At 32.2% G+C, this 27713-nt stretch overlaps 2 protein-coding genes across 5 annotated transcripts; both read left to right on the top strand.

Annotated features, from left to right (window-relative positions):
* Positions 1-913: 913 nt before the first annotated feature.
* Positions 914-6815, top strand: LOC108906831 (extensin). Of its 3 annotated transcripts, none has more exons than XM_018710241.2 (5): positions 914-1223; positions 1755-2015; positions 4244-4391; positions 4450-4812; positions 5144-6815. In XM_018710241.2, the coding sequence occupies exons 1-5, from the start codon at positions 1057-1059 to the stop codon at positions 6497-6499; spliced, it is 2295 nt and encodes a 764-aa protein (XP_018565757.1). In that variant the 5' UTR covers positions 914-1056; the 3' UTR covers positions 6500-6815. The 3 variants fall into 3 exon arrangements, with proteins under 3 accessions (XP_018565757.1, XP_018565758.1, XP_018565759.1); XM_018710242.2 differs by lacking the exon at positions 914-1223 and adding an exon at positions 1489-1684; XM_018710243.1 differs by lacking the exons at positions 914-1223; positions 1755-2015 and adding an exon at positions 2477-2574.
* Positions 6816-8659: 1844 nt separating this feature from the next.
* Positions 8660-27609, top strand: LOC108906820 (transcriptional coactivator YAP1-A). Of its 2 annotated transcripts, XM_018710219.2 has the most exons (5): positions 8660-9406; positions 24473-24609; positions 24867-24998; positions 25137-25403; positions 25680-27609. In XM_018710219.2, the coding sequence occupies exons 1-5, from the start codon at positions 8946-8948 to the stop codon at positions 25931-25933; spliced, it is 1251 nt and encodes a 416-aa protein (XP_018565735.1). In that variant the 5' UTR covers positions 8660-8945; the 3' UTR covers positions 25934-27609. The 2 variants fall into 2 exon arrangements, with proteins under 2 accessions (XP_018565735.1, XP_018565736.1); XM_018710220.2 differs by lacking the exon at positions 24867-24998 and having other exon boundaries at positions 8661-9406.
* Positions 27610-27713: the final 104 nt, after the last annotated feature.

Genomic DNA, 27713 nt, shown 5'->3' with positions numbered 1-27713 from the left:
TAAATATATTTTCAGAAAAAAAATATATTATTTATTTACTGCCTTGTAATAAAGTTTTATTATAAATAAATTTATACAAAATAACATTGTTTCAATAACAAAATATTGGTAATTAAAACGACGTTCTATTAACACAGACCAAACGAAATTTTATTTAAGGCGTTTTGTTTAGAAAAATGCAATTGAACTATTCTAGCAGTAATTTTATTCACAAAATAGTGTTTAATCGAATGAATGGTATATAACGTGCTTCTAAAATATGACGTCAAACTGAATCTAGAAATGAGGAGTCATTTTAAGGAAGAAATTTCTTATAAACATTAGAAAAAACAATGCAGACTGACAATTTTTTCGTCAATCGTGGTTTGATATATGTATTTTTAAAATAAAGAATTTTTTTCTATAAAGAGATTATTGCAATCCTTAGGCTAAAGACCTGTAATTAATTTATTTTTGATATTTGAATCTTAACCATTTTGGACTCGTTCATTAAAATGTGTTTTTGGCACTGCACAAGTGCACATTTATCAATCTGTAATTTCTTTAATAAGCTTCTGACAATGGCTTCTACAATTTCAGGATGACCTTTTATTTTCGAAACACACTGTATATTTCGAAAAGAAACATACATGTGCAGTAGGGCAAACGTCCGGAAAATTTATAATCAAAGTTGCGCCATCTATAGGTAAGTAGTTCAATTATATTTTGTTCCGTTATAAGGTCTCTGTGAAAAGTTATGAAAGTGTGTCATTAGATTTTTTTTTGGTTGAACTAAATTTTTCATAGAATGCGCTGTTGAAAAACCGACGTCGGGCGTCGAAGTAAGCGACGCCGGTGGAGACATCGACAATGAGCTCTAGAGCAAAGTTCCACAAAAATACAGGCCGATAACATTCTATTGATTTTTCAAAACGTTCGTTGAACCAATCACAGAGATAGGACTATTTTTAAAGGGTGAGGTTGTTGTTGGGTTTTTACAAAGCTAGTGCGGTACCTAAACGTAATGTGCGTGTAGTTTTAAAAATTGATAACGAGCGAGAGCTCGTAAAATCTCCGATGCAGGTGGCAACTCTTTTTCGCGAGTCCTCCACGTTACTGGGAGCGACAATGGAAACGGGCGGCGGCGGAGGTGGCCAGGATTCAGGTGTCTCCAGCCTCGGCCCTGGACCATTGTCCTATGAATCCTACAACCACCCGGTGACCTTCTCAAATAAGTACAAGCTGTAAGTAGTTCTCCGCGACCCTGTACGCTTGGCTTATTTCCCCGCACGCGCCGCATGTAAACATTTTTATTTACTTATATCGCGAACGATTATTTCTACACCTGATCGTCTAGTCATTGCTTATCGTCTATTTCAAAATATTTACTCGTCTTATCATAATTTCGAAATTCTATATACTTCCACTTGACGGAATAGTTTTTTTGAGCCTAGTATATTTTTTAGGTAACGATTTATTTACGCTCGATATATTTTGCAGCCTTGTAACTATTTTCATTTTACTTTAGACAGTAGTTTAACTGTTTGGTGACCACTGTAATATGTTTACACAACACCAGTTTGCCTTCAGTGTTTACGTGTTGCCTAATTTCTAAAAAGAGCACATAATAGAACATCCCTTCAGGCCTTGAATCCATCCTGCATGATGTTTTCACTATAGTTTTGAAACACGCCCTCAAATATATGTAAGTTCCAAGTGTTGTACCTGTTTGAATCGTGTCATGTGTGTTTTACAACTAAATCTTTCTTCTTTAGAAATATGAAACTGGAACCCCATGATGACGGTTATGAAACTAGTGCGGATATGCTCTTAAACACTGCCAGTGTTACACATAACCATGAAGTGAAGTGTGAAAAATTGGAAGATCCCTACAGTTTTATTGACGATGATCCAATTCCTATGCTTCCTGCGGCCCCAGGGCCCCCACATCTTATGCATCCGATGCCCCCAATCAATAATCAACTTATGCCCGGCCCTAAAAAACGGGGGAGAAAAAAGAAAATTAAACCTGAACAGTGAGTACTTAGCATTTCCTATTTTGTACATTGATATATCTCACATAAAAAGTTTTCATTTCATTCGACATTAAGAACCATTGTGTTTTTAATGCTTGTAGAACTTCAGGCAGTTTCAATAGCGTAGTACCTGTCATTTACGTTCTTTAACCGAACCTTTCGGTTGAAACACTATCCTCTACTACACTTTTGTTTATAAATGTCACAAGTTATATATTTATATTTTAGTTATAAGTTAAAAGACCAATTGATATATTACGATTTAGTTTTATTATAAAAAAAGTTATGTTGTAAAATAGATTGTACATTTATTTTGTACAGTTATTTATTAATCAAAAAGTACTGCTGTCGCGTTTTCCAGTTAGAGATAAAAATCATTGATAAGTCACATTGTAGAATCGTGTTTACGAGTTAAGTTAGACCTCTAATGAGTGTAGTTTACAAATTTATAAAAAGTGATATATAAGTATTCTTCCGGACATTCATCATTCCATGTTGTGTTATATTGATATTGATACAAATATTGCATAATATTTGGAAACTATATATAGTGTTACAGGTTGCTTTATTTTTGTGGATCATCGTCATATTGATATTTAAAGAAAATAAATTAAGAAACCATACATATAGAGTGTACAGAAACTACGAGCAAATAATTTAAGGGGTGATTGCACTCATAAGACTAATGGTTTTTCGATAGTTATATTAATGGTTAATGGAGTTACATAACCTCAAAAAATTAATATTTTGCCATAACTTTTTTTCAGAGGAGCAAATTTTTTTCAAATTGGTACAGCTATTATTGGTAACAAACTGCACTTACGAACAATAAAATCATCGAAGCTCTAAAACCCTAAAGGGCTAAAATGACCTTTATTGACTAGAAATATATCTTTTAATTGTAGTTTCTGAAAAAATCTAAGTAAAAACTATTAAAATATCCTTCAAAAAGATGATCTTATTTCAAGTCGATAACGTTGAACATTTTGGAAAAAAACATTTAATGTTTTGAAGGACCCTCAAAAAGGTTAAAATTTTGTGTTTTTGCAGTGTAAACTGAGATATAAAAATAAAAGAAAATTATGTTCTGTCCTCTTTAATTACATTCATTATTTTATAAAAAATATGAAATTTATAAAAAATAAAAATTTGGAGATTTGAAAACGAGATGTAGATCACAAAATATTGTCACAACTTCAACATTTCATCATCATTTTTTGTCATCGATTTAAACTTGTTAAGAACTCGTCATATAATATGCTCAGATACGAAAATATCAACAAAATACCTCGCAGTTACATTGGACCAAGAACTTAATTTAAGTGAGCGCATAAGAACAACTAAACAGAAGTGCATTACCAGACATTTTCATAATCTAACATAGAAAAGGTATTTCCAAAAAAACAACTGCACATGCAAGAAAGAAGACAATTCAAAATAATAAATAAGTGGCACAAACTTCCATAATTAATTCTGTTACAAAAATACGTCACCCTAGAAATCCTCTCCGTAATCATCTTTGCTGTATGTTGTTTAAATTATTAAATTTAACCACAGCATGGAAAATTTATAATATTTTTGTAAAACAAGAAATAAAGTTCAATGACCTCACATAAAATTTTATTTATCCATTAAAGAATGATTATTAATAATGTATTGGGATTTGAAAGGAAAACATGGTAAAAAATTATTATCACGAAACATTAAATCTATTTTTCCTTGAAAACAGTTTATGTCATCGACTTAGAACAAGAGAACCTTTTTGCAAATTTTTTAATGATCTTTAATAGCTACACATTTAGTTTTTTGAGAAACCGCAAGCTTGAGAAATATTTTATTTTATTTTCGTAGATGCGATTTATTGTGAGTACTTAATTAGTGTATCAAACTTGAAAAAATTCACTTAACTGAACGAAAAGGTATAGCCAGATACTAAAAAATAGTAATAATTTCGAAAAAGTGTTATAGGAACTAATAAGTACATGGTGGAATCATTTTCTAAATGTTTTGCTCATAATTTCTGGACACCCTGTAGATATATATTATATTAGAATTTGCTCTACAAAATAACATAATTCATCTTCAGTGCATTCAATTTTTAACGATATTAATTTTTTAATTGATTATTTAACAGTATTAGTATTTGTTCATCCTTTTTTGGAAAATACTATTATTTGTGTTTATGTTTACAGCATTTTTTAATTTCTAAACAATCTCAATTTTGATAGGCCTGAATTTAATCAAGATATGAACGGAGGGATTCCACGGCCTATAAAAGAACGGAAAAAACATGATCGATTTAATGGAATGCCTGAAGAGGAGGTCTCCAAACGAACTTTGCCCGATCATCTTACTGAAAATTTAGATATTATTATAGTAAGCTAATTTTCGTTCTACTCAATGACATATGTCTAAAATGCAATGTCGCTTACAGATTGGGATTAATCCTGGGTTATTTGCGGCCTACAAGGGACATCACTATGCAGGACCTGGGAACCATTTTTGGAAATGTTTGTATTTGTCAGGATTAACGCCACAACAGATGTCTGCTGACGAAGACTATAAGTTACTGCAAGTAGGAATAGGATTTACAAATATGGTTCAGCGCGCTACAAAAGGTAGTGCAGACTTAACACGTAAAGAAATTAAGGAAGGTAGTCAAATTTTGTTAGAAAAATTGAGAAAATTTAGACCTAAAATAGCAGTATTTAATGGTAAACTTATTTATGAAGTTTTTTCGGGGAAGAAAGATTTCAAATTTGGGCGACAACCAGATGTAGTGGAAGGAACAAATACAGTGAGTAATTGTTAATTCTTTAAATTAAATAATTGTAATTTTATTTGACACAGTTTGTGTTCTATTTTGGATATCAAAAATTTTAAGTAGTAAGTATTTCAATGACTTCTTTGTCATTACAATATGTTATCTTAAGGTGCAAATTTGAGATTAGAGAAATCTAGAGGATTGCAGTTAAATTTGATTCTTTGCTCATTGTTAAAATGTTTTATAACGCAACTTTTATGGATTTTTTCTGCACACCGCTTTAGGTGGATTCCTTCTTAGACATAAAATCACTTGGGTTTGGGGATTTATTTATACTGTTGTTCAACTTGACTTTTAATTGCAGCACATGTGGGTCATGCCATCTTCTAGTGCAAGATGTGCTCAGCTTCCCCGAGCAGCAGATAAAGTACCATTTTATGCAGCTTTAAAGAAGTTTCGAGACTACCTAAACGGTTTAATAACTGAAATTGATGAAAACGAAATGGTATTTTCGGAGCCAAGGGTAAAGTCTTGTTATGAAGCAGAACCAAAGCCAGATCTGTTTTCACCGGAACTCACCGACATTAGTAATGCTGTGATTCAAAATGAGGATGGTACTATTATACCTTGTAAAAAAAAGCGTGGTCGACCGAAGAAAATTAAGGTTGAAGGTGAAGAGCCACCTCCAAAGCCCGTTGTGAGGAAACCTCCGGCAACCCAGAATAATAACTGTGATTTTCCAAAGAAGAAAAGAGGCCGGCCTAAAAAGGTTAAAGTTGAAAATATGGATTTAAATCAACCGGACAACAATACATCGACCAACATGTCTCAGTGTTATTCCAATCCGTCACCTATACAGTCTCCTAATAATTTTTATCAAATGGGCCCCGCTATCACACCTCCCAATAGTTCAAGCAATTTATATGCCCCTCAACCACAGTCATATAACCAGTCTCCGAGACCACAATACAGTCAGTCGCCTAGGCCACCGTACAGCAATTCGCCTAGGCCACAATACAGTCAGTCTCCAAGACCACCATACAGTCAGTCCCCCAGACCACCTTACAGCCAGTCCCCTAGACCCCATTCCCAACCTTTTACTCATTCAGATCTCAGTTCGGAAATTAGCGCAGCTATAAGTTCTGAACAATTGGGGTCGCCAGCATCTCCCATAGGTCCGCCAGATTTCGAACCACCGACAAGTATGGCCGAAGAAGCAGAATGTCGTTTAGGCAGTCCTGCCCCTTCAACCAACAGTGAACAGGCACACTATCATTATCAGTCTTACAATATGGACCCACCCCATCAACCAGAGCCTCAGTATCCATCCCCCCGACAGACACAAGATATTGCTTCCAAAAGCTTATCAGGGCTCGAATCTTTAGTTGATCAAATTCCCAGTATAACCGAAGGAGAAGCACCACTTGGTGAAGCACCTGACCAATATGCCGGCCAGTTTAATAATTACAATATGTCATCTTCATCGAGGGCTAGCCCCGTTCCTTATAATTATCCTCCAAGTTCAGGATATCCTCTGTATCCTACCCCTACCTGGAGCGGCCACTATGAACCAATGCCCCTCGGATATCCCCAGTTACCATATGCTCAAAGTTACGGGCCTGGCCTGCATGTACCCAGTCCAAATTATCCATACTACAGTTACCCTCAACCCACGCCTACACATCCGCCTGGCTACCCTCCGTATTTAGGAGGATTCTGATTGGTTTCCGTCACTGTGTTTTCATGTTGTGTACCTGTACCATATGTTCAGCTAGTACCTAGCAAGTCTGTCCGCTTGAGTACAGTTGGTCACTTGCATTTTGACAACAACAGAGACTTGCACAGGGTAAATGGTGATATTTTTTTGTCATAAGTATTTTTCTCTAAACTTTGAATGTTAGATAGGCCAAGGGTTTTGTGCATTATTCTACATTCAGATCTCAGTCGAGTGTGTGTGTTAATCTGAGTGTGTGGTTCATCGTTATAGTTGTAGCCCATGTCATTCATTTAAAATAAACATTTGTTATAGCTCTTCAGGTCGTCTTTTCTTGTCCCCTTGTCCTTATTCCCACATATCACTGCATTCGAGATCAGTCTACCACAAAATACTTTGTAAGTGGTAGCTCAAAAGAAAAAAAAAAAATTGAAAAATACTTTTATAGTAACAGAACTGATATTATTTATTTAATTAATTATGACCTATTCAATGTGTTATTAAAAAAATGTGACTTTTTTTATATCTAATGTTATATTTAATACTCGTACTAGTTTCAGATTTAAGAAACTTCTATCTTCAATTTTTGTACTTTAAACAGTATTAGTATTTACAAAAAAAATTGATCAAATAAATTTTGTTTAGTTCAATAATCGTATTTTTATTTTTCAAAAGATCAGTTCACCCAACAAATTAATGAGCTCATACCATTATCGTATAAAAGTGTAGGATATTATATACCATATGTTAAATGACTTCTAGTTCCATATACCTACCACAAAAAACGAGCAATTAGCAAAACCTACAAGGTGTATGGGTTATGGACTGCAACAACCTCGGGGAAGAGTATTTTTTCTTTGTTCACAATGTTCTAAAAAAAATTTCTTGGCATTTTTTTTTGTGAAAAAATAAAAAAGGTACTCTTGTTTGATCTTAATAATCTGCCTGAGATTCTGGAAATCAAAAGTGTCATTTATTGATTTGAAATTTTGCTGATACCTTAATATCTGTATGACACTAACGGCTGCCCAGATGTGCACTTATACAGGGTGTTTTTTAAATCGGCTCAATAGATTCAGAGCTAATAGAACATAAAAAAATAAAACAATTTTGTTTTTATAGATCTATCGTCCTTTGTTTTTGAAATACAGGGCGTCTAAGACTTCAGTTCTTCAAAATCAAAATTTAGTCATTTCCTACAAAATGTTAGTTGTACTCTTTTTACTAAATAATTTTCTTACTTCCGAGACTAACTTAGCTAAGACGAAGTGAAGAAAAAAAGACGCTAAAAAGAATACATTTATAGATTCATTTAGCTGGGGTAAGGGGGTTTCTAAAATTCTTAGTTATTCTCAGTTTTAAGCAAACTTCTTAATGAAAGAGGAACAAATACTTATGTAAGATAAAGTAAGTATCTTAGTCTCAGTTAAAATTGGTTAAAAGAATACAGCTAAAGTGATGTATTGAAATTAGGTACCTACACCTACAGGTACATTTTTTACCATCTGACTTTACCTATATAGTGACATTTTATGACTTAATTTTTTTGTGGTTAGGTTTTTTATAGTGAATGTTAGAATACAATGCAAAATTCAGTTTTACGTGACAAAAACACTCTCGTTGAAACCTCTGAAAGAGCACCGATTTTTAAGAAAAATGCAATTGACACTCAATGTCAACTAGCTTGTGTACAGTAATATACGGGGTGTCCGAATACGAATGGACCATACTTCAAGGGTAGCTTGGAAATAAACTGAGTTAGATCAAGTTATCTTAGTACAATTTTGCTATCGGTCCCTGAATTTGTGATATCATTTTTCGAAACACCCTGTACAGTAATTTTAAAAAATATTTTTAGAGGTCTTTTTTATCAGATCCTTATTTTATTTATATCGGGGAAAGTGTTGAATATTTCTAATTTCTACAGTTTAATAACAATAACTATTTCTGAATTAACTCCCACGATTCAAGGACGTTAGTAATTTGATACGGGCTATAGCATAGTAGGCTGTTTGTTTTGTTTTAATAAAGTTATCAGTGATATTCAGATAGTGGTGCCCCCGTTTGGGAGTTTCAGTACTAAAAAAATATGTATACATTTTGATTTTTACGCGGATAGTAGGTATAGTGTGTCGGGCGCAATCGTAGAGACAGGAAAACCAAGTATCTGTCAGGCAGACTATGGCAGAGCCTCGGCGGTCGGCGAGCAGTAGAGTACAAAGATAGCGCAAGACACGGGGTCGTTGTTGAGTTGTCTCTGTGTGGATATTGTTCCCGCGTCCCTCAAATCTCGGGGACAGGCGGACAGGGCCGGTCAGTCCTAGTCTAGTCGCTGTCGTGGCCTGGCTACACCAAGCCAGTGTTTTCCAGTGGGGTGTTTGTGGTAGTGCGAACTGCGTGATTTTTTTGAGTGACACTGTGGTCAGTGGTAGTATCGGTGCCTTAAGATAAGATGGCACTAAACCAGGACGAGGCAAAACAAGAGGTTCGAGTGAACCAGGACTCGGAAACGGACCTGCAGGCACTTTTCGACACCGTTCTGAAACCAGATTCAAAAAGACCTTTACAGGTGCCATGGAGTATGCGAAAGCTCCCGGACTCTTTTTTCAACCCTCCCTCGACGGGGTCGAAATCTATTAACCACTCTCGCGAAAATTCCGTGGACTCTGCTTTCGGGGGTGGTGCGACAGCCGCAGCTCCGGTCAATTCCGTACCCTTGCAAACCGCTCACCACCGAGCCCACAGTTCGCCAGCATCTCTTCAGCAGACCTATGCCGTGGGCCAGCAGCAGGCTCCAGTCCATCACATTAAACAAAGATCGTACGATGTGGCTAGCAAAACAGAAGACAACACCCCCCTGCCGCCCGGATGGGAACAAGCTCGCACCCCTGAGGGACAGGTGTATTATTTAAAGTGAGTACCTGTTAAAGAACTCAGCACAGGTTGTCCAGGTCAGATTGTCTGCTCCAGGACCGGCTTTACCTTATTTCGTTCTAATCATCAATCAAAACACCACTACCATCAAGTATAATGCATTATTATTGAAATGTTAAATTAGTAGTATAGTTTTTAAAATACATTTATTTTAAATTACATTCTCTCAGTAATTTAAATACCTCTAAAAACAAAAATAGTCATTCAAACTGACAAAGATACCAAAATAATACTTAATTCTAAAAGTTTACCACAATCAACATTTTCAGACAATCTTAATCGCATTCAGCAAATAAAATACATTTAAAAAATTATACTTTTTGGTCTAACGTATGTTAAAATCTAAATATTCTTATTTGCAAAAACAACAATATTATTTTTAAAAATCATACAAACTGAATTTAGATTCACAGATTTTTTAATGGAAATTATCCGAAAGACCTATTTAATTTAAATACGTAGGTATCTTCCATTTCCGCAATTTTTGCGGAACAGTGTTTTGAGTTTACTTACTTCTGTAGTTACCTATTCAAATACTATTATTATTATTATTATTTGTAATCATCGCATTACAGGTTCATTAACGATTTAGATACTTAATAGATTTTACAAATTTGAATTGACATGTAAATTAATATTTTACTTATCAGTTGTTAACACTGGATGAATTGAGACTAAAATGACACTGTTTACAAATATATAAAATGACTTGGAAAATCTAAATTTTCACATTTGGTTATACTTTGGTTTATAGACTACAGATATTTATCAAATTTTGTAACCTGTTTTTCTTAGATTATTGAGCTTTGTTTATTTATTTTGAACAAATTGGGTCGGTATTCCAGCCATAAAATTATTTGTACAGATTCGAAATGATCTGCTATTCTGTTTCTCTAATAGCTGTATCTAGATCTTAGTATGCATATCAACGGATTTTGAAAGAAAAATCATTGTGCGCAATAAAATAAAATATTGCATACAATGCAGATTGGGTAAGTCTTTAATTTAGGTGTAGCATTTGCTTTGTATTCACGAGGAAAACCACCGACTTTCATTGTTAATTATATTAAATAACTGGTTTCAATTTCGCCAAGTTGAAGTAAACGTTTAGTTTCGGTGCACACCCATTTTATTTATTCTGTTTGAACTTCGAAATAATTTTTCTACGTATCTTTTTGTTCTTTTAAAAATTAGGGGGATCCATTTCGTCGTGTATATTTCTCATAGGACTTCTATTTTACTTAGCATTTGCTGCAGACGAGAAATAATTCATTTCTTTTATCAAAAAGTGCACAGGTCTTAAAAAATGTAAAAACCAAGTTAAAGTATCATAAAGAAGAAACGGCATATATTCGGTTTTACAAAATGGCTAGATATTTACTGGTTCATTGATTTTTTTATATTCCTTCATAATTACAGTTCTTATCAACTGATAAGATAAAAATTTAATATCCAAACACCTACACGATTAATTTCGGGTACAGAAATTTTCGCGCATTAGAAATTATTATTTTTATTTTGCAATTGTATCGTTAAAAAGCGTGACTATATTTCTTACTTTTCAATAAAATAATCAACATTTCATATTTTGTATAAGATGACGCGTGAGTTGATCCGTATTTTATTTATTTTTACAGTTATGACAATAATATTCAAAAATATTTACAACTGTACCACTTTATTTGTCAATATCGGCTTCCTGATTAAATTTGAACCGACTTATATATTTTCATAAGGTGTTTTTGGTTTTTCTATTTTATCTCTTTCGTTTAAAATTAGTTTTCCTTCAGTTATTACAATTGGAACCATTTTAAAAATTCCTTGACCTATATTAAGCAAAAATCTCATTATATTTTCACAAGGTACAAGGTAACGGTTATATTTCGTATACCTATTTTAAGTCTTGAAGACATTGTCAGGTATTAAATTTTATAAATGTGGTAAAGGTTTCTTGACTTATTTCTGGACAGGAAGACAGTAAAAATATAAACTAATCTTATTTTTCCAATATTACCTGTGGCGATACAGTGTTGTGAACTTGTGAATGAACTCACGTTCAATGAAGTTTTGTTTTAAATTATGTGTGTTTATATAATGCTGTTTTCCTTTTCTTAATTTAGACTATTGTTATTTATGGACACGTATAAATTTTAAAAGTAAACGGTAGTTGGTTTAATCGCATCATTCGTATTTTAAATAGAGGATACTGGGTGTTTTCGATTTTATTGGACGTACCTAAAAATTTTCTTTTTTCTTATGGGTATGTTTTGAATGTTTTAAACTTGCTTATTTTAAAGCCGGTTCTGTGTTGAGTAGTCTTCGGCCACATTTATGACGAGAAGATTCCGATGCTCTTGCTGCCTCTGGTAACCCGAGATGTTCGTTTTTAAAGATGAGAAGCTCGTTTTGCTTTCACATGTGCATGGAAATAAGCACTGATCTATAAGTTCATATGAAAATGGACACACGTTCCGACAAAACACGAACTATTTTTCTTAAAATCACTTAATAAATGTAAATATGTTTTTTTTTATTAACTTTTCTTAATTAATTGGAAGATATGTTATTTGAATTAAAGACCATTGTTTGGCATTTTTGCAAAGTATCAGCGTGTCAAATTCTGTCAGTGTGAATGTCTCTCCTTTATGTTGTAATACTCAAATTCACGATTACGTTCCACTGACGAAACAGATATTCAGAAAGCCTTGCGGTTCTACGGTAGATGTAAGTGGAGTAACTGTCGTATTGTTATTAGGACCTATTTTTTCTCAAAGCAGCTCTGCACTAGAAAAACGTTTGCTATTTTCTCCATTCAGTGTAACAAAAGTAGATTTTAAATAAGTCATCATTCGGTTTTATTTTGCAACTGATTTTGTATTATTTACCTGAAGAAATACAAAAGGATAATTCAATTAAAGTTTATTTCAGTTGATATCCCCTTGAAAGGTTGTATTTTTGTAGTATTCAGAAATCCGAATATGTTAAGGCAGACACCGAAAGTACGTTTTGCTAGTGACTTGCTGCATTTTATTTATGTAATACATTATTTCAAAATTAACTCGGTCGCATTTATGTCTACTATTAGATTTATTTACCTGTAAACATGGCGAAAGTTTTATTTTTGTATCTGCATGGCGCCATATAATATAATGAATGAATACTGGGAAGTCTATATATACGCACTTGACCAATCCTCTATGGTACCGATATTTGTAATATATTTAACGTGTAATACTGCATCAGTTTGTGATTTATACGTGCATGGAAATTCTTGTATGCCTATGAACCTATTTTTAATACCTAATTCTATTTGCACGGGCGTAGTATACATTCACTTTTTAAATTTTAAAGCTATTTGTATGAATGGTGAATAGCAGTGGGTGCTATTGAATTGAGTGTGCATAAATATAAACAGGAAAAATCAATGGGATAATTTTGCAATCAGTTATTATTACGAAGGAATGTAATAAAATGAGTCGATAAATTTTGAATTTTCACGTTGTAAAATCCTACGATTTATATTTACGTTGCTTTAAATTGTTCCCAAATTTTTTAGTTAAACTTTATGAATATCTTCAATTTATTTTGAGCTCTTTAATTGAAACATCCTAATTAATTATACGTACCTACTTTATATAAAGAATAGATAGAAATGCGACTTGCAAACAGGTTGTTTACAAATTAGTTTTATTTTTGTGGGCCAAGTTTTTTGTAATTACTTGGCAGTATGATAAGAAGAATTTCCCAGTGAAATAAATAATTTGAAAAATACTAATTTCTGTGAATTTGTAAAAAATATTTCTCCGACAGTTTCAGGATATGTTTTCTGAATGATTTTCATAACTTTTGATGGACTAGTCATATGAAACTGAAGAACAAACATTTTCAATTTCAGTCTTTAATAATCGACTGAGTGAAACATGTTTAGAGGATATAAGCGCATTGGCGCCTGTAGTCTTGGGTCTGAGAATAAGAATTTTATCGAGGGAATATGCCATATGTGAGCTACTATTCCAACCATCTGAAACTAGGGCTTTTACGTTTATATATATTTACGTCTTGCCAGACACGCAAAAGATTTGAATCAATGAACTTATGACTCACTTGTTTTGTTTGTATTCTACTGCTTGATAAAATACCTACGGGGTGGATATCCTTTTCTTTGTGTCAATATTGGAAACCGCCAATGTATCGAGAACACATTGCACCAGAAGGACGCTCACTGAACTCTTCATTAATAGCTATATTTATCAGCATGGCGTCTAGTTGGATTTATTTTTACAGAAAAAAATAAAAAGCAGCAGATTCTTTGTCTGCTGGGTCTATTTTACTCACAGTTTAGTCTATGGCGTGGTACAGCTATATTTTAACCTAAGTACTCTTAATTGGTAAGACTTCATGAATGGGGAACCTAATTTTCCAAGAAACTGGCCATCATCCCGACTTCTCTTCAATAACTAAGTACTGCACGTGTCTTTTATTAATGAAATCTAGCCGATGTAGCAGAAAAAATATAAGATAAAGTTACGTAAGGTCTCCCCTAGGTATGACGTCTTTCCTTGTGGGTATATTTGCTAATTGCAAAAAATAATAAATCTCAGCAGGTCTTGGTTGAAGGACTGTTTGATTTGATAATTGATTTAACAAATTCTGGCTTATTTAGTTATTATTTGTACAAATGGAAAGGTAAATATTTCGTTTCATATAATTTACATGTATAATTCGAGGTACAATAAATAACTAGTGAACTAATAAGTATTATATAGTAAGTGCTACGCAGCTGTAGTTGTTCTGTGCAAAACCTTGAGGTTAGGAATAATATATTTTGGCAGTAAGGCCTTCTATTTCGTTTTCTTGTAATTAGTCGTCCAGACTGTGTATTTTTAGATTTTAAAATTCTAGGCGCCTAAGGCGGACATCGAACCTTTTCCCGAATACACACGCAAAATAATGTACTTATTTACACGCATACAGCCGTATTTATGTTTTATTGCTTTTATATAGGTTTATTTCTATACTTCGACATGCTACAGAAATAATTCTTATTTTAACGATTTTACTTTCGGTAAAAATCGTCTTAATAGGCCTGTATATTTCTGTAAACTAGTTAATAAGTCAGTAGCGCCGTTTACTAGTTTTTAATGTGTATACAAAAACTAATGAATCACTATTTTATTTTAAACAACACAATCATGTCGGTTAGTTAAGCAAATTGGTAGGCGATGTGAGAAAATACATTCAGAATGCGTTGCTGACGTCCAAAAGATAGGTGTAACTGTTTTTTTATCTTCATATACTGAGATCTTATTACACAAGCCAGTGGCGCAGAAATAAGGTCAACTAACAATAGTTTTTTTTTTTGTAAAAAAAGCATATGTTAGGAATAATACAAGTGAATGTAGTTATTAAGTCACTATATTTCGTTGAGCCTCTAAAAACTTATGGTGGGTTTTCGTTGTGACTAAGCATACTGATTAATAAATAATACATATATATTTTAATTAACAATTGGACTAATGACCCTTGTCATCACGAGTGTCTTTTAGTTTCGATCGTATTTATTAATTCAGAAGATTAACCTAAATTGTTATATGTAGATTCAGTGCCCGCATGTATTGATGAAATTATTTTATTATTGTTTATTTATTGAAAGCAAATTAAAATTAACCCGTTAAATTTAATGGTAGTACCACCCAGATCCATGGGTCACAAATATGTTTGTAATAAACAAATTAATTGATGATAACTTTTTATTCTTTAATATTATCGATATCAATTATAGAAACCTATTAATTACTAAACTGCCATTTTGATTTTTTGTGGATGGTGCGACGTAATACAATTTTTCTGTTTGTTCGTAAAAAAATACCAATTTTTCTAACTTGTTTATCTGCAATCAATGTAATGTTGTAATCATACTACAGCCTAGCATATCTAAGCTTTTAATTTAGACTTAAAGAAGAAATATGTGTCGTTTTGTTATAATTACACAAGTTAAATATAAATTACAGTTCTATTTTTAGATACAGTTTAAAGATGAGCTTAAATTGGATGTTTTCAGTAGAATGTCCTACAGTACCCAGAAGCGCAATGTACGGAACTTAGTGTTAAATTTTGTAAAAATTGATAACACTCCACAGAACACTAAACAAAGACAATATCATAAATATTGTTTGTCATTTATAAAAATAATTACTGAATTTATAAATATCTGTAATTTTTTAATAAAATACGTATAGGTATGTGTAAGTAATTATCTAAGTACTGTATTGTACTTGTACAGAGCGAATATTTGTGGCTTGAAACGTCTTGCATTTCACATAAAATTAGGAATTCTAAAACCGTTTACAATTACCCTCGTCTGACCTGATGTGCCTTATTAAAAAATCTAGACATGCTGACGTACATTTTAGGCATGCCTGTTTACTTATTATCTGCTTTATACCGTTCGTTGTTAATAAACAAGAATTCTATTTATTTAAATATAGTATATAAAGTTACCTCATCGCGAGCATCTACCGCAACACTGAACATGTTTGTTTGTGTGTTCTGCTCTTTATGTCATCATGAGTGAAATATGGAACAGAAACATCCTAAATGCCAAACGGGTACTTGTTATTAGATGATTAAAAGATACATGAACTTCGTGTAGTAGTTATTCGGGGTAACCGAAAATTCCTCTGGGTTTAGACAGTTAACAAAATAAAATCTAACATTTAAATAATTCATATGCAATCATAGTGCAAAAACCGTGATTAAGAGAACTGTTGTAAAATGAATTAATAGAACCAGCCACCTTCATATTTTTCATTCGAAATTGTGTAGTCAGTGTTCTTGAAATTATGTGTGTAGCAAAGATACCTTGATAGTTCCCACAGAGATAATTTTACTATTTTCTTATTCAAGCGTTGACGTAGGGCCGATTCAGCACTAGATTCTGTCAACTCCTAAAGCGCGTATTAACTTTATTGCCTCTTTTTATAAAAGCACGTTCAGTTTGTTTACAAATATTGTATCATTATCGGCAAGTGCAAATATTAAAGATAATCGAGACGCCTATATATGACTCTGAGATAGTAGACGAATGTTTATATACCTGCTGTACAAATTTTGGCTCTCTGGTTTTGCCTGAGATAATTGTACAGCGTATATACATGCCCTCAGTGATAATATATTTGTCTTAAATCCAGTGCATTTTTTGACAAGTCGTATTTTTGCTACTAGTTCAAGTACCGCTCTGTATAATTTCAAATTGTTTACGAAAACTATTGCAATTTATCAGGAGTTTCACAATACTTTATTTTAAAAAAATATTATCTTATCTTGGAACGTGATGTTCATTGTTTGATCAAATCAACTAAAAGATTTGTGTGCACACATTTGTGTTAAAATTAATAATTATCAAATATCTAAATCCATATCATATAAGTATCTTTTTTTGTCGGAAATATTATTGAATTCCAATCATTAAAGATTTATCTAGAAACTAATACTCGACAATAATCGTTTAAGTAATAGATGAAGTATATTATAAATTTATTAGTCGGTCGAAGTATTTGGCATGCGATTAATAGACAATTTATCTTTGAAAACAAATATCTCGTTATAAGTACTTGTTTACTGATGGAAATAAATGGAAAATATTATTAAGGACTTCATGTTTTGCAGTTTATATACATTAAAATGGATACACTGTTTTTTCCCAGAATTTGAACATTTTGAATAAGTTTCAGTCGACAAAACTTTACCGGGAACTATCTCCATTTGTTGTAAATTTGTTTCACCTGTAAGATCGTGTAAAAGCCTATGTGTCAAAGATAAATAATAGATTATCTATTTTTATGAACATAATGTATTTATTAGAGTCGTTACTCTAATTTTGGCTTCCACAAATTTGAATTTGGCGTCAGGTATAGGACAGTTTTAACTTGTATTAGTCACTTTGTTTTTTGGATAAAGTGTTTTCCAAACCACCTTGCATGTAACTTATTTGTCAGACTGAACAAATTCACAGAACGTCGATTTGTCGAATTTCTAGTCAAAATTAAGATATTAGTTCCCACGCCACTGTATTACCATCATACAAAAAATTCGTACATCTGTATTCATGTCATTAATCAAAATGCATCAAAGGTGTAGCGACTCTCAGGAACGGTTAAATGATTTTAGTAGTAACAATACAAAAATAAATAGACCATAAATCGTTAGTGGTAATTATTTTCATTTATTAATTTTAGTTTTGAAAATGTCCATGCTCTAATTGCATTTTTAATTGAAGTGATATTTTACTCCGTACCTGTGCAACATGTCGTGTAGCCTTTATCTACAGGACAAAAAAATCACCTGATACTGATATCTTAATTATTTTTTCTACAAGGTTGTTTTTCATATGTGTAACAAAATCAAAATTTCCTGAAATCTGGATTTGGTTTGATTTGCATTATACATAATTTCATGCTGGCATTTTCTGAATGACGTATAAATAAAATGAAATTCTGTTAAATTACAATTAATGCGTTGGCATGTAGTCACACATTCTAGCTTGGTGTGTGGAACGTAATTTAATAATCATTTAATTAATATTTGGGTCATATTTGTTAAATATTAACTATACGCAGTGAAAAGTGAAACTAAAATTCGAAAAAATCCTGCGTTCAGAAACCACTATGACGGCATGTAGGTTGGCTCTATCGCTGTATCTGAAATGTGGTTTCCTGGGTAAAAATAATTAACGTACACTATAAATAAAACAGGCGTTACAGTTTCTTCGTGGAAATACACATAAACATAGTGTAATTTAAAAATAAATTTCCTTTGAAGTTTAATTAAGTCGATCAAATTTTCTTCGTCATTTTACAGATATTTTATTTAAATTTGAAAACTTTGCTACCAAATGCTACTGCGAGGCACACTTCGTGCGAGTTTCAGCTGTTTGTTCCAAGGCATACTTATATTCTGTTTTATATCACATGCGTAGCTCGTAGCTGGACCACACCAACTTTCGGATACGCGTATAAGTCATTTTCAGAGTTACTAGTAGGAAAATTTTCACACTCATTACGTACCTACCGCAGTATTATCCAATTTTAATGACTTATCAATATTCTTGTTAACCTAGTACCTACTACGTTTAAATTACTAATGAGTTCGATGTTTAAACTTTTTACTTGTAGTCTCTACAAGTGATATTTTGGGGCATATATATGTATAGTCTTCCATATAAAATGTACTGTAAATAAACAAGTTTTTCACGATTTCTTCCATAGAATATCGAATGGGCATGGAAGAATTTAGCAGTAGTAGTTATGGGCACGCCCCCCCTAACACAGTGTGAAAATGATGGACTATAACATTTGTCATTGTATAAATTTATTTGTGTGTGTGCGTTTACATAAATTATTTTCTTGTCGATGTCAATTAGATCGGTAAAGTGTGCGGGTGATTACGTTCTAACTTTAATTTAGATTTGTAGTTTGTTGTTGGTAATAATTTTGACAAGTGAGCCTCCCGAGTTGGGAGAATTACAGTTATGGCTCTCTGAAATGCCTGGCATTTCACGCTTTATTTTTTGTTTGTTCGAATAAGAAGTTATTAATAAAATAACTAATCACAAAATTTTGGTTTTCTTAGAAACCAGAAGTAATATTCGCACGATTAAAAATACGCATAATGTGTTTATTAGCCTTGATTCTGGATTATTTAGAATATATACATTTTTTGTTATTATTTCTAGGATAGATATTTCCATAACAATAATTTGTTAAGGAAATACGTAGAAGCGGCTTTGTAATCTTTCCTATTGTTAGAAAACTTCCTAGCACGGATCTGCTGTTCTGCTGAAAGGAGGAAACACTTTTTATTTTTCGTTTTATTAAAAAAATTCTTCTGTGTAAATGTAAAAAAATGTAGTTATAAGTGGGTGTTCCCTGTTAGGAATTTTATTTTTAAAAAAAGGACAAAACCAACTACCGTTTCGAACAACACTTTTCTACATTTGAACAAAGGAGAATTTTTTGTCAAGAATAACTTTTTCGCAAAATGAGAAATAAAAAAGTGTCCCTTCTGAACTCTATCCGTGGGCACACTGTATATTTACGAAAAGGTGCCATCACAACAATATGTTGACATCGGTATGGAAGTTCTGTGTCGCCTGTATGCGTCTTTGGCAGTTAGACCATTCCTCAACTACGATTAATATTCAAAGAAGGATTCCAGAATATCTTCTGTGCTCATAAAATAACCGATACTGTACCCTTAGAATGTAGAAAGTAAATTCAATGCATACAAGTGATCCTGCGTGGGCATGCGACTTTTCTTAAGGTCATTGTATTTAAAAATAATAATAATAATAGTTGTTTCTTGTAACAGTAGGTATTTACAGTTATTTCGTCATTGGACTTACCTTATAAACTTTTCCGGACTGTTCGATACTGTAATCGGCACGAACTAAACTTAATGGTGTATGATATTTCGCCAAATAGATATGATTATTGTATGGACATATTCGTTACTTACTAAAATATTTGCAGGAAACGCCAATGCGTCTTTCTATAAAGCCACGTTATCGTCGTCTTTGTCACCATATCCTGTATATTTTCGCGTAAGTTGTGAAATGTGTTACCGGGAATATAGTGGTAAAAGAACTGATACATTATGAATGGCAAGCTACGAAGCATTTAATTGTGGTAACGTAAGGGAAATGTACAGTTTGATACAACTAACATTTCCAGGTCTTAAAATTGTAGACCAGTAATTTTTACTGTTACTGTACTACATTAGACAATATATACTGTTACCCACTCTTACATTTATACACAGAATTTCCTTTGAAAACAAATACGAAAGTAGGTAATATGTACATTGTTATGGGTAATCCTTGGAATAAAATTATGATCTGAGGTATTCCGCTCTCCTTGAAATCCTATCTTAAATGCTAAGGATTGCTAGAGTCACGCTCTACCAAACCTACAGGGTGTTCTGCCATTCCGAAGGTAACTCAGTAATTTGAAACACATTATTATTTGATCTTTTGTACGTTTCGTTTAACTCATCACATTGTTTACTTAATTAATATTACTTTAAACATTTTTGTGCAGAATATTAAATCTTATCGTCCGAATTGTCATATTTTTGCTGCAATGACTACGCCTCTGCTTATCGCATTCGCATTTCATATAAAATAGAGGTACCAGGCACCATCACCTTGTGATAACTTTCTAAAATAATAACGTTATTTCCCATTTAATATTAATGTATTACGTTCCTACAGCCAAACCGTATGCAATCACGGCATTAATCTTATTTTTTCTACTCCGCAGAACTTGTACTTATTCTACGTTTTTCCTTTACGGTTTCGTAACGTAGACATTCCATATGTTTCAAACCCAGCCTATATTCGGGAGTGGAGAACATTTTAATGTGTGGGTAAAACAACAACCAATTACTTTGTATTTAAAATAGTGTATAAGTTTACACCAATCGCGAATGATTTTTCCAGTACACACAACCCGTATGTACAGAGTGTTTAAGTTACTTAAAAAAGAATTTTAATTATTTGAGGGAAGGACTTCGTTTTTATTCGAAAGTTTATGATCTTTTATTAAAATAATATTAGTAAAATTATACATATACTTTTTTTTAACGGAAACATGTAATTAGGTTTCTTGTAACCTGTTTGTTTCTTTTATAAAATAAAATAGTAGTAGAAACAATGTCGTGTCTTAAACTTAAATGTTTTATAATTAGACTGTGGCCACGTTAATGACCTTTTTACAGGTATTTGCCCAAAATCATTACAGACTTGTGCATAATACCTTCATAGTATTTATGTGACTCGCATTTAATATAATGACATGACTAAACGATAATTAATTTTTATCAAAAGAATGTACCTATATATTTCAAAATAGTGAATGTTAGCACATACATTGTGAGTTACTAACTTGGAATAAATTGTTAAATGTTATTATTATTACAACAATTTTTTATGATTCCTTCTAAAATACCATTTTGAAACCTAGTTAATTTAATAACGCGCATTATTTTTGAAATTGCAAGAATGGTAACAGAATAATCCTCGAGACGACTTGGAGTTTTGGAGTTTGGTGTTGATCAATTTTTTTTTTAACAATTCTGTACGGTATAGATGTTGGCATTTTTCGCGGCAAGGTACGATGGAAATGAATAAAGACAAGGACCGTATTTATGTGTCGACTTTGTAAATACAAACCACGTCTTAGATAAATGTTTGCCGACATGTGTTTTAAAATCCTCAAGTCTTCCATACTATCTTTAGTTGCAAGCATTATATGACCAACAATCTTATCAGGTACACGAGCTCCTCAAATTCCTGAGTTTATTCCATGTTCAGATAAAAAAAATGGATCGGAATTTGAGATTGAAACCTTAATCGTGTACGTGATAAGGCCTAGGCATCTAAAGAATGGACAAATATATTGATTTTATTAAAATTAACTTGAGTTGTTTTTTTTTTTATGAACGTCGTTTATATGTAGGTTTGGTTCGAAGTAATTTTCGCGCCATTTTTATGTATACATGAAAAAATAGCCATATGGGTGTAACAATAGTATAATTTAAAGTAAACTAAATATTTAATTATTTGAACCCGCATGGTAAAGCAATATCGTGTACTTCTGAACGTATTTTGTGTTGGCGTTGTTATTTTATTTATAAAACGGTTCCTGTGTAACTCTGCACCGTGTCACTTCCGGTTAAGTTGTTCAGTTTGTTCATTTGGCCTTTAAAGGACGACTGTTTCATTGAGAACAGGTAACACAGAGTGAGTCAATGTCGTTAAACATTTTACTTCTTAGAACAATTCGGCGTCTTGTTTGCTGGAAAATAAATTGTAATCCATTTCTTGAGAAGCTTTCTCAATGGATGTTTTGTGTCGTTTTCTAAGCCAAGAAGGATGTTATTAATTATGGAACATGACCTTTTCGTTAGGTATTAAAAAATATACCTAGCTCTAGCTCGTACAGGTATATATAAGCACACAAAACATTTGTTGGCAGGTAGTTTATTATCCGATATATTAGTCGTCTAGACAGGGTCGTACTCAAGGTAAAGCAAAAATCCGAAAACTTTCTATTGTTTGCCAAATCTCAAACCGTATTTCCCAATTTAAGTCAATGTATTCTGACTGCACGAATCCTGATATATATTTGTTTATAATGTTTAAAAAAATGTACTTTGTGCTTCAGTTTCCTTTTTCTTTTAAACTCGGACTTAGAATTTATAAATCGTTCCGTATATTTTACAATATACTTCCAGTAAAAATTCCCGTTTCATGGTAAATAATTAGTTGTCTTAAACAAGTTAATATCATAGCGAAAAGAACGGTTATATAAAAAAAATTAACGGAAATGTAACTAGTAACTTTAATTTGTTCTACTTGCTCTGAAATTAGTTGATGTACCTTACTATTAATAAAACATGAACGCTAATGTAAATATTTAAGATCACAGGATTCACAGACTTCAATTGTGTTGGGAGTTTTTATGCCTTGAAAAACTACCTTTGCTTGTATCAGTAATTATAGATTTATTAAAATAAATTTTAATATTTTTGGCATCTCTTTATATTTCACTCGTGTATAATGGCCATTAATATAACGTTTTAAAAGTGTAATATATACTACACTTCAGTATCTTGGGAATCCCTTCTTATTTGTAACATTTCAATTTAAAGCCACCCAGCGAAGTGATCTGTGATAATGTTTTTAGTTTTTGTTTTATAATAATTAAGGTGAAGCGCGTCCATTTCGTAATTTGTTACAACTTGGTTACCCGGTATTAAGACTAGTATATTTTTGACAACAGTCTAATGAAACTACAATTTATCGCGTCATTTCTCTTGATGACGTAGTTGTATGTCCTCATTCATTGAATATGTTAACACTCGATCTAAGTTTTATTTTAGAACGGTTCTACTATGCTTTATTAAGAAAAACCACTCTTACATCTAGCTGTTAGGAACGTCATAATACCAGTTTTTATATTACGAAATTCAAAATCACATATTTGTACTAAAAGAAGGTTAATTATATGCAGATATGTTTTTGATATTTAGATAGATCTGCATATGCTTTAAAAATTTGTCCATAGAGAAAATATTTTTTCTCTTCAATCCGCAAAACATTTATGGACATCTATGGGATAGGCGGATGCACGATTTCGCCTTCTTAATATCTTCTATCACAAGAAAACTTGTATAAAACAATTAACTTTTCTTTAAATAGATACCTACATAATATATACTGCGTCTGAATTAATAACTGAAGGCCAATTACTTCTTGTGTTTTTAGTATTACTAAATTGGGATTAGTGCACTGTCGTTGCTACTTTGTAGAAAAAAAATAGATTTGTAAGGTCACTGTTTCCAAAACACATTTGTGTCTAAGCTAATTATAAGAAAATAAAGCAAGTATCAAATTATATGTAAGTTAAACGACGTTATATTTATCAATTCTTTTAGAAGAGACATTTTTTTGTCGGCTACACATGCATTGACTTATCCATAATATTTTGAAAAATGTCCTATTGACAGCTGCTGTTAACGTCTATAAGTATTTACGAGTGTCAGAAGCGCTAAAATTTTTTAAAATGAATATCGAACACATTAATCTTGAAAAAATTGGGTTACTGTGGTAAAAATTTAAGATCGTCTTATACTAATCGGTCATTAACTTTCTTTTACTTCTTGTAAACTGTAAGACGCAATTCTGTAATATGTAATAAAATTATTTATGAACTGCTAAGTGCGACTAACTCACCCACATATGATGTTCATATGAACAGCACTTGGCTTTTAGAGTATCACTTGTTCACAGTAAACGGTTTTGAGCAGGATGGCTGTTTATGAAGAACCACATTAAAATTAATGCATCATATATTTGTTTATGGATAAGAAACATGTGTCTAGATATTTTAAAAAGTTTGAGCTGTGCGGAGTGTTGAAATAAATATATATTTCTGCTAAAATGCCATTTGAATATGAAAACTTAATAATAAACTTTTTTTCCAGTCATACAACTCGCACCACGACATGGGAAGATCCTCGAAAATCGTTAGCCGCCCAAGCAGCTGCCCAGCAACATCAAAGCGCTGAACAGCTATTAACTGCACACCAAATATCACATCCCCAATCACCGAACCCTAATAGTAAGTAACTAATCATTCTGTCGAACCTTGCATTAATGAAATTAATATTCTATACCCTAAAAGTCATCTCATTGAACTAACTGATTTTTTTACATATAATACTGAAGGAGTCATAATTTTTTTTTTTTTTTTTTGAAGCAATGTTACTGTTACATGAAGAATCAGTTTGTTGTTTCTGTATTGAGTATCTATCCCTATCCTTCAACGATAAGTATTCGTAGAAAAAATGAGCTCTAATTGATTTTTCTTTTCTACAGCTGCCAAAGTAAATTCAGATGTAGATTTAGGGCCTTTACCTGAAGGATGGGAACAGGCACAGACTCCTGAGGGGGAAATTTATTTCATTAATCATCAAACTCGTACAACTTCGTGGTTTGACCCTCGAATTCGTAAGTTAAGCTAAAACTTTCATAGTCGTACACATTTATCGCCTTTTATACTACTCTCTAATACTGCGTGACTTGATACGTACAGAAAAAGGGCTAACGAACCCGTGAGGAATAAAATTTTTGCTTCTTTTTTTTCAGCTACGCACTTGCAACAGAGGCCAGCGGGGGCGAATTTAGTTGGGTCAACATGGCATTCGCAGGCTCTGTCATCTTCACCTTCAAAAGCACAACAAATAAGGCTACAACAGCTACGGATGGAACGTGAAAGACTTAAACAGAGGCAGCAGGAAATTATGCGGCAGCAGGATATAATGATGAGAAGTTCAAGTGATTTACCTGTTATGGATCCATTTTTATCTAGTTTGACTGACCACTCACGTCAAGAATCCGGGGATAGTGGGCTTGGTAAGACATATTTAATTTTTCGTATATTTATTTACAATGTCTAGAATTTCAGTATTCTTAATAGCATTACTTGCGCAAACTTGTTGTCGTAGAATTAAATTCATGTTTTTAAAAAAGTTTTTTAAAAATTTAAGGTAATATATGACTTCGGAAACTGGACGGTAAATATTTTTTGTTGACGGAGGTGAAATTGTTAGAAGATGATTTAAAATTCAAGTAAAGGAAATATCTCTGCAGTCACGTTAGGGGTTTTTGTTAAGTTGGGTTCTTTTTTAGGTATGGGGACAACATACTCGATGCCACACACACCTGAAGATTTTTTAGCGAATATGGACGATAACATGGATGTTGGTAGTGAAAGTCATACGATGGACACACCTGATATTTCAACGTTAAGTGATAATATCGATTCTACGGATGACTTAGTGCCAACTTTACAACTGGGAGAGGAATTTCCTATACTAGATGACGTACAATCATTAATAAACCCTCCCACTACAAAGCCCGATAATGTACTCATCTGGTTGTAATTTAAGTGCCTAAAAATCTGCTCACGTCTTTCGAAAATTAAGGCAGTTTATTGTAATTTGACCTTAATTCGTGTAGGTAAATGATTATTTATTGAAAAAAAATTTTTTTTTTAATAAGCTGCTCCTTGTTTGCAATATACCACATGCATACGCTTTAAATGGCAATAAAATCTATTTTTTAAGAAGTGAAATTGTTATGCATAAATTTTTAGCATTTGTAATTTGTCACAGTTTATGGGAACGTTTTTACTGTTGGGTATGTTTTCATACATATTATTATATAGTTTTTAATATACATTAAGTTAGTTGTTACTTTATATATTCATATCAAATTTTATTCTATTTACATTGAATTGACCAGGTATTAAATTTTTTCTATTAAGTGTGTTATTTGATGACGTCTTAGAGAGCTCAATCAAATACTTTGAGGTAGTTAAATTTAAGGACACCTGGAGTGTACTGAAGACAACTAACTAAAAATAAACTTTACTAAATATTTATTAAATGTTGTGTTCTAGTATCTACGATTAAGTTGACATCTAATTTTATAAATATTTTATGTTAAATTTTATAACAAACCCACAATGTTCTAGATTTATAATTTCATATTGTATCTTTTACAATCGCAATTATTAAGTTTTATATTTTAGTAAGTATACTTCTACCGTGTATCGGTTTAATGTTTAATGGTATTTTGTAAGTTTTGCACTACCTGTTCATAAAGTGAACAGTGGTGCGTGCAAATTTTTCGGTTACTGTTTCTGATAACGGCACGTTATCATGAAAACATGATGCTCATAACTATAACAAATCCATCCATTTTGGTGCCTTTAATTAATATTTGTACATATAATCGACAATCGTTTTGTAATGTAAGTTTAATTATATATAATCTTTAATATACACTAACATATATTACAGTGCCTTTCGATGACGAAACTGTGTTAAAAAGCCGTTCAATTTATATCTCTTTGTAGATGCTTAGATACAGTTATCGCTTAAGTAGATGTATCATGGGTATTTTGCTGGCAAAATGTACCGTAATTATATTAAAAAATAGTCCTCTCAACTTTCTTTTTCAGTTGTTGAATTTGAATGAAATGGAACAAAAAACAGTACAAAAGTTGTAATGTAATTGTAACAAAGTTGTAATGTAATTGTTAAATAATTTGGCACATTTTGGTAGTGACAGCGATCATCTCCATTTTCCTTTTTATACGTTTAATATTACCTTAAATATTTTGTGCATAAAAAAACTTATTAGAGGCTTATTTGCATCTTCAAACTTGGTATAAAAATCGGTTTAAGCGCGTTTCATTTTTTATGCATAAAGTATCTAAAATAGCGGCAATTGAAAACTTCTATAAAGCTTCGATACTTAAAAATTTTTATGTATGTAATGTTTGCCGAGGAAATACATTCATTCAAAAGACAGATTTATTAATTGTATATTTTAGAAGGCACTTGCAGATGTAAGCATTATTTTATAAGTACCTATTATCCCATTTTTCAGTAATTGTAATCAAGTTAAAATTTTTGACATAACCATCATGCGTCTATGTAAATATTTTGTTTCAGTTTACTTAACTCTCAAAACTGTATATTAATTGTAATACCTTTTTGTAACCATAATAATTTTGTATGTTTTTCCAATAAACACAATGAGATTGGTATTGTATTTTGTTTTATTGTGACTTGTATTAGATTATTAATTGAATTGTAAATATACATTAAAAAAAAAAATCCGTATTTTTTTTTTTCATTTTCGTGTAGTCGCAAG

The sequence above is a fragment of the Anoplophora glabripennis genome, unplaced genomic scaffold (assembly GCF_000390285.2).
Source record: "Anoplophora glabripennis isolate ALB-LARVAE unplaced genomic scaffold, Agla_2.0 scaffold5, whole genome shotgun sequence".
NCBI lineage: Eukaryota > Metazoa > Arthropoda > Insecta > Coleoptera > Cerambycidae > Anoplophora > Anoplophora glabripennis.
The sequence above is the reverse complement of the archived record's forward strand: the minus strand, read 5'-3'. Positions and strand labels throughout refer to the sequence as shown.

Excerpts from the sequence above, each read along its gene's own strand:
- LOC108906831 (XM_018710241.2), top strand. The coding sequence starts at position 1,057 with ATGCAGGTGGCAACTCTTTTTCGCGAGTCCTCCACGTTACTGGGAGCG. Across the intron at positions 2,016-4,243 it reads AAGAAAATTAAACCTGAACA|GCCTGAATTTAATCAAGATA; the intron begins GTGAGTACTTAG and ends CAATTTTGATAG. Across the intron at positions 4,392-4,449 it reads AAAATTTAGATATTATTATA|ATTGGGATTAATCCTGGGTT; the intron begins GTAAGCTAATTT and ends TGTCGCTTACAG.
- LOC108906820 (XM_018710219.2), top strand. The coding sequence starts at position 8,946 with ATGGCACTAAACCAGGACGAGGCAAAACAAGAGGTTCGAGTGAACCAG. Across the intron at positions 9,407-24,472 it reads GGACAGGTGTATTATTTAAA|TCATACAACTCGCACCACGA; the intron begins GTGAGTACCTGT and ends CTTTTTTTCCAG. Across the intron at positions 24,999-25,136 it reads GTGGTTTGACCCTCGAATTC|CTACGCACTTGCAACAGAGG; the intron begins GTAAGTTAAGCT and ends CTTTTTTTTCAG.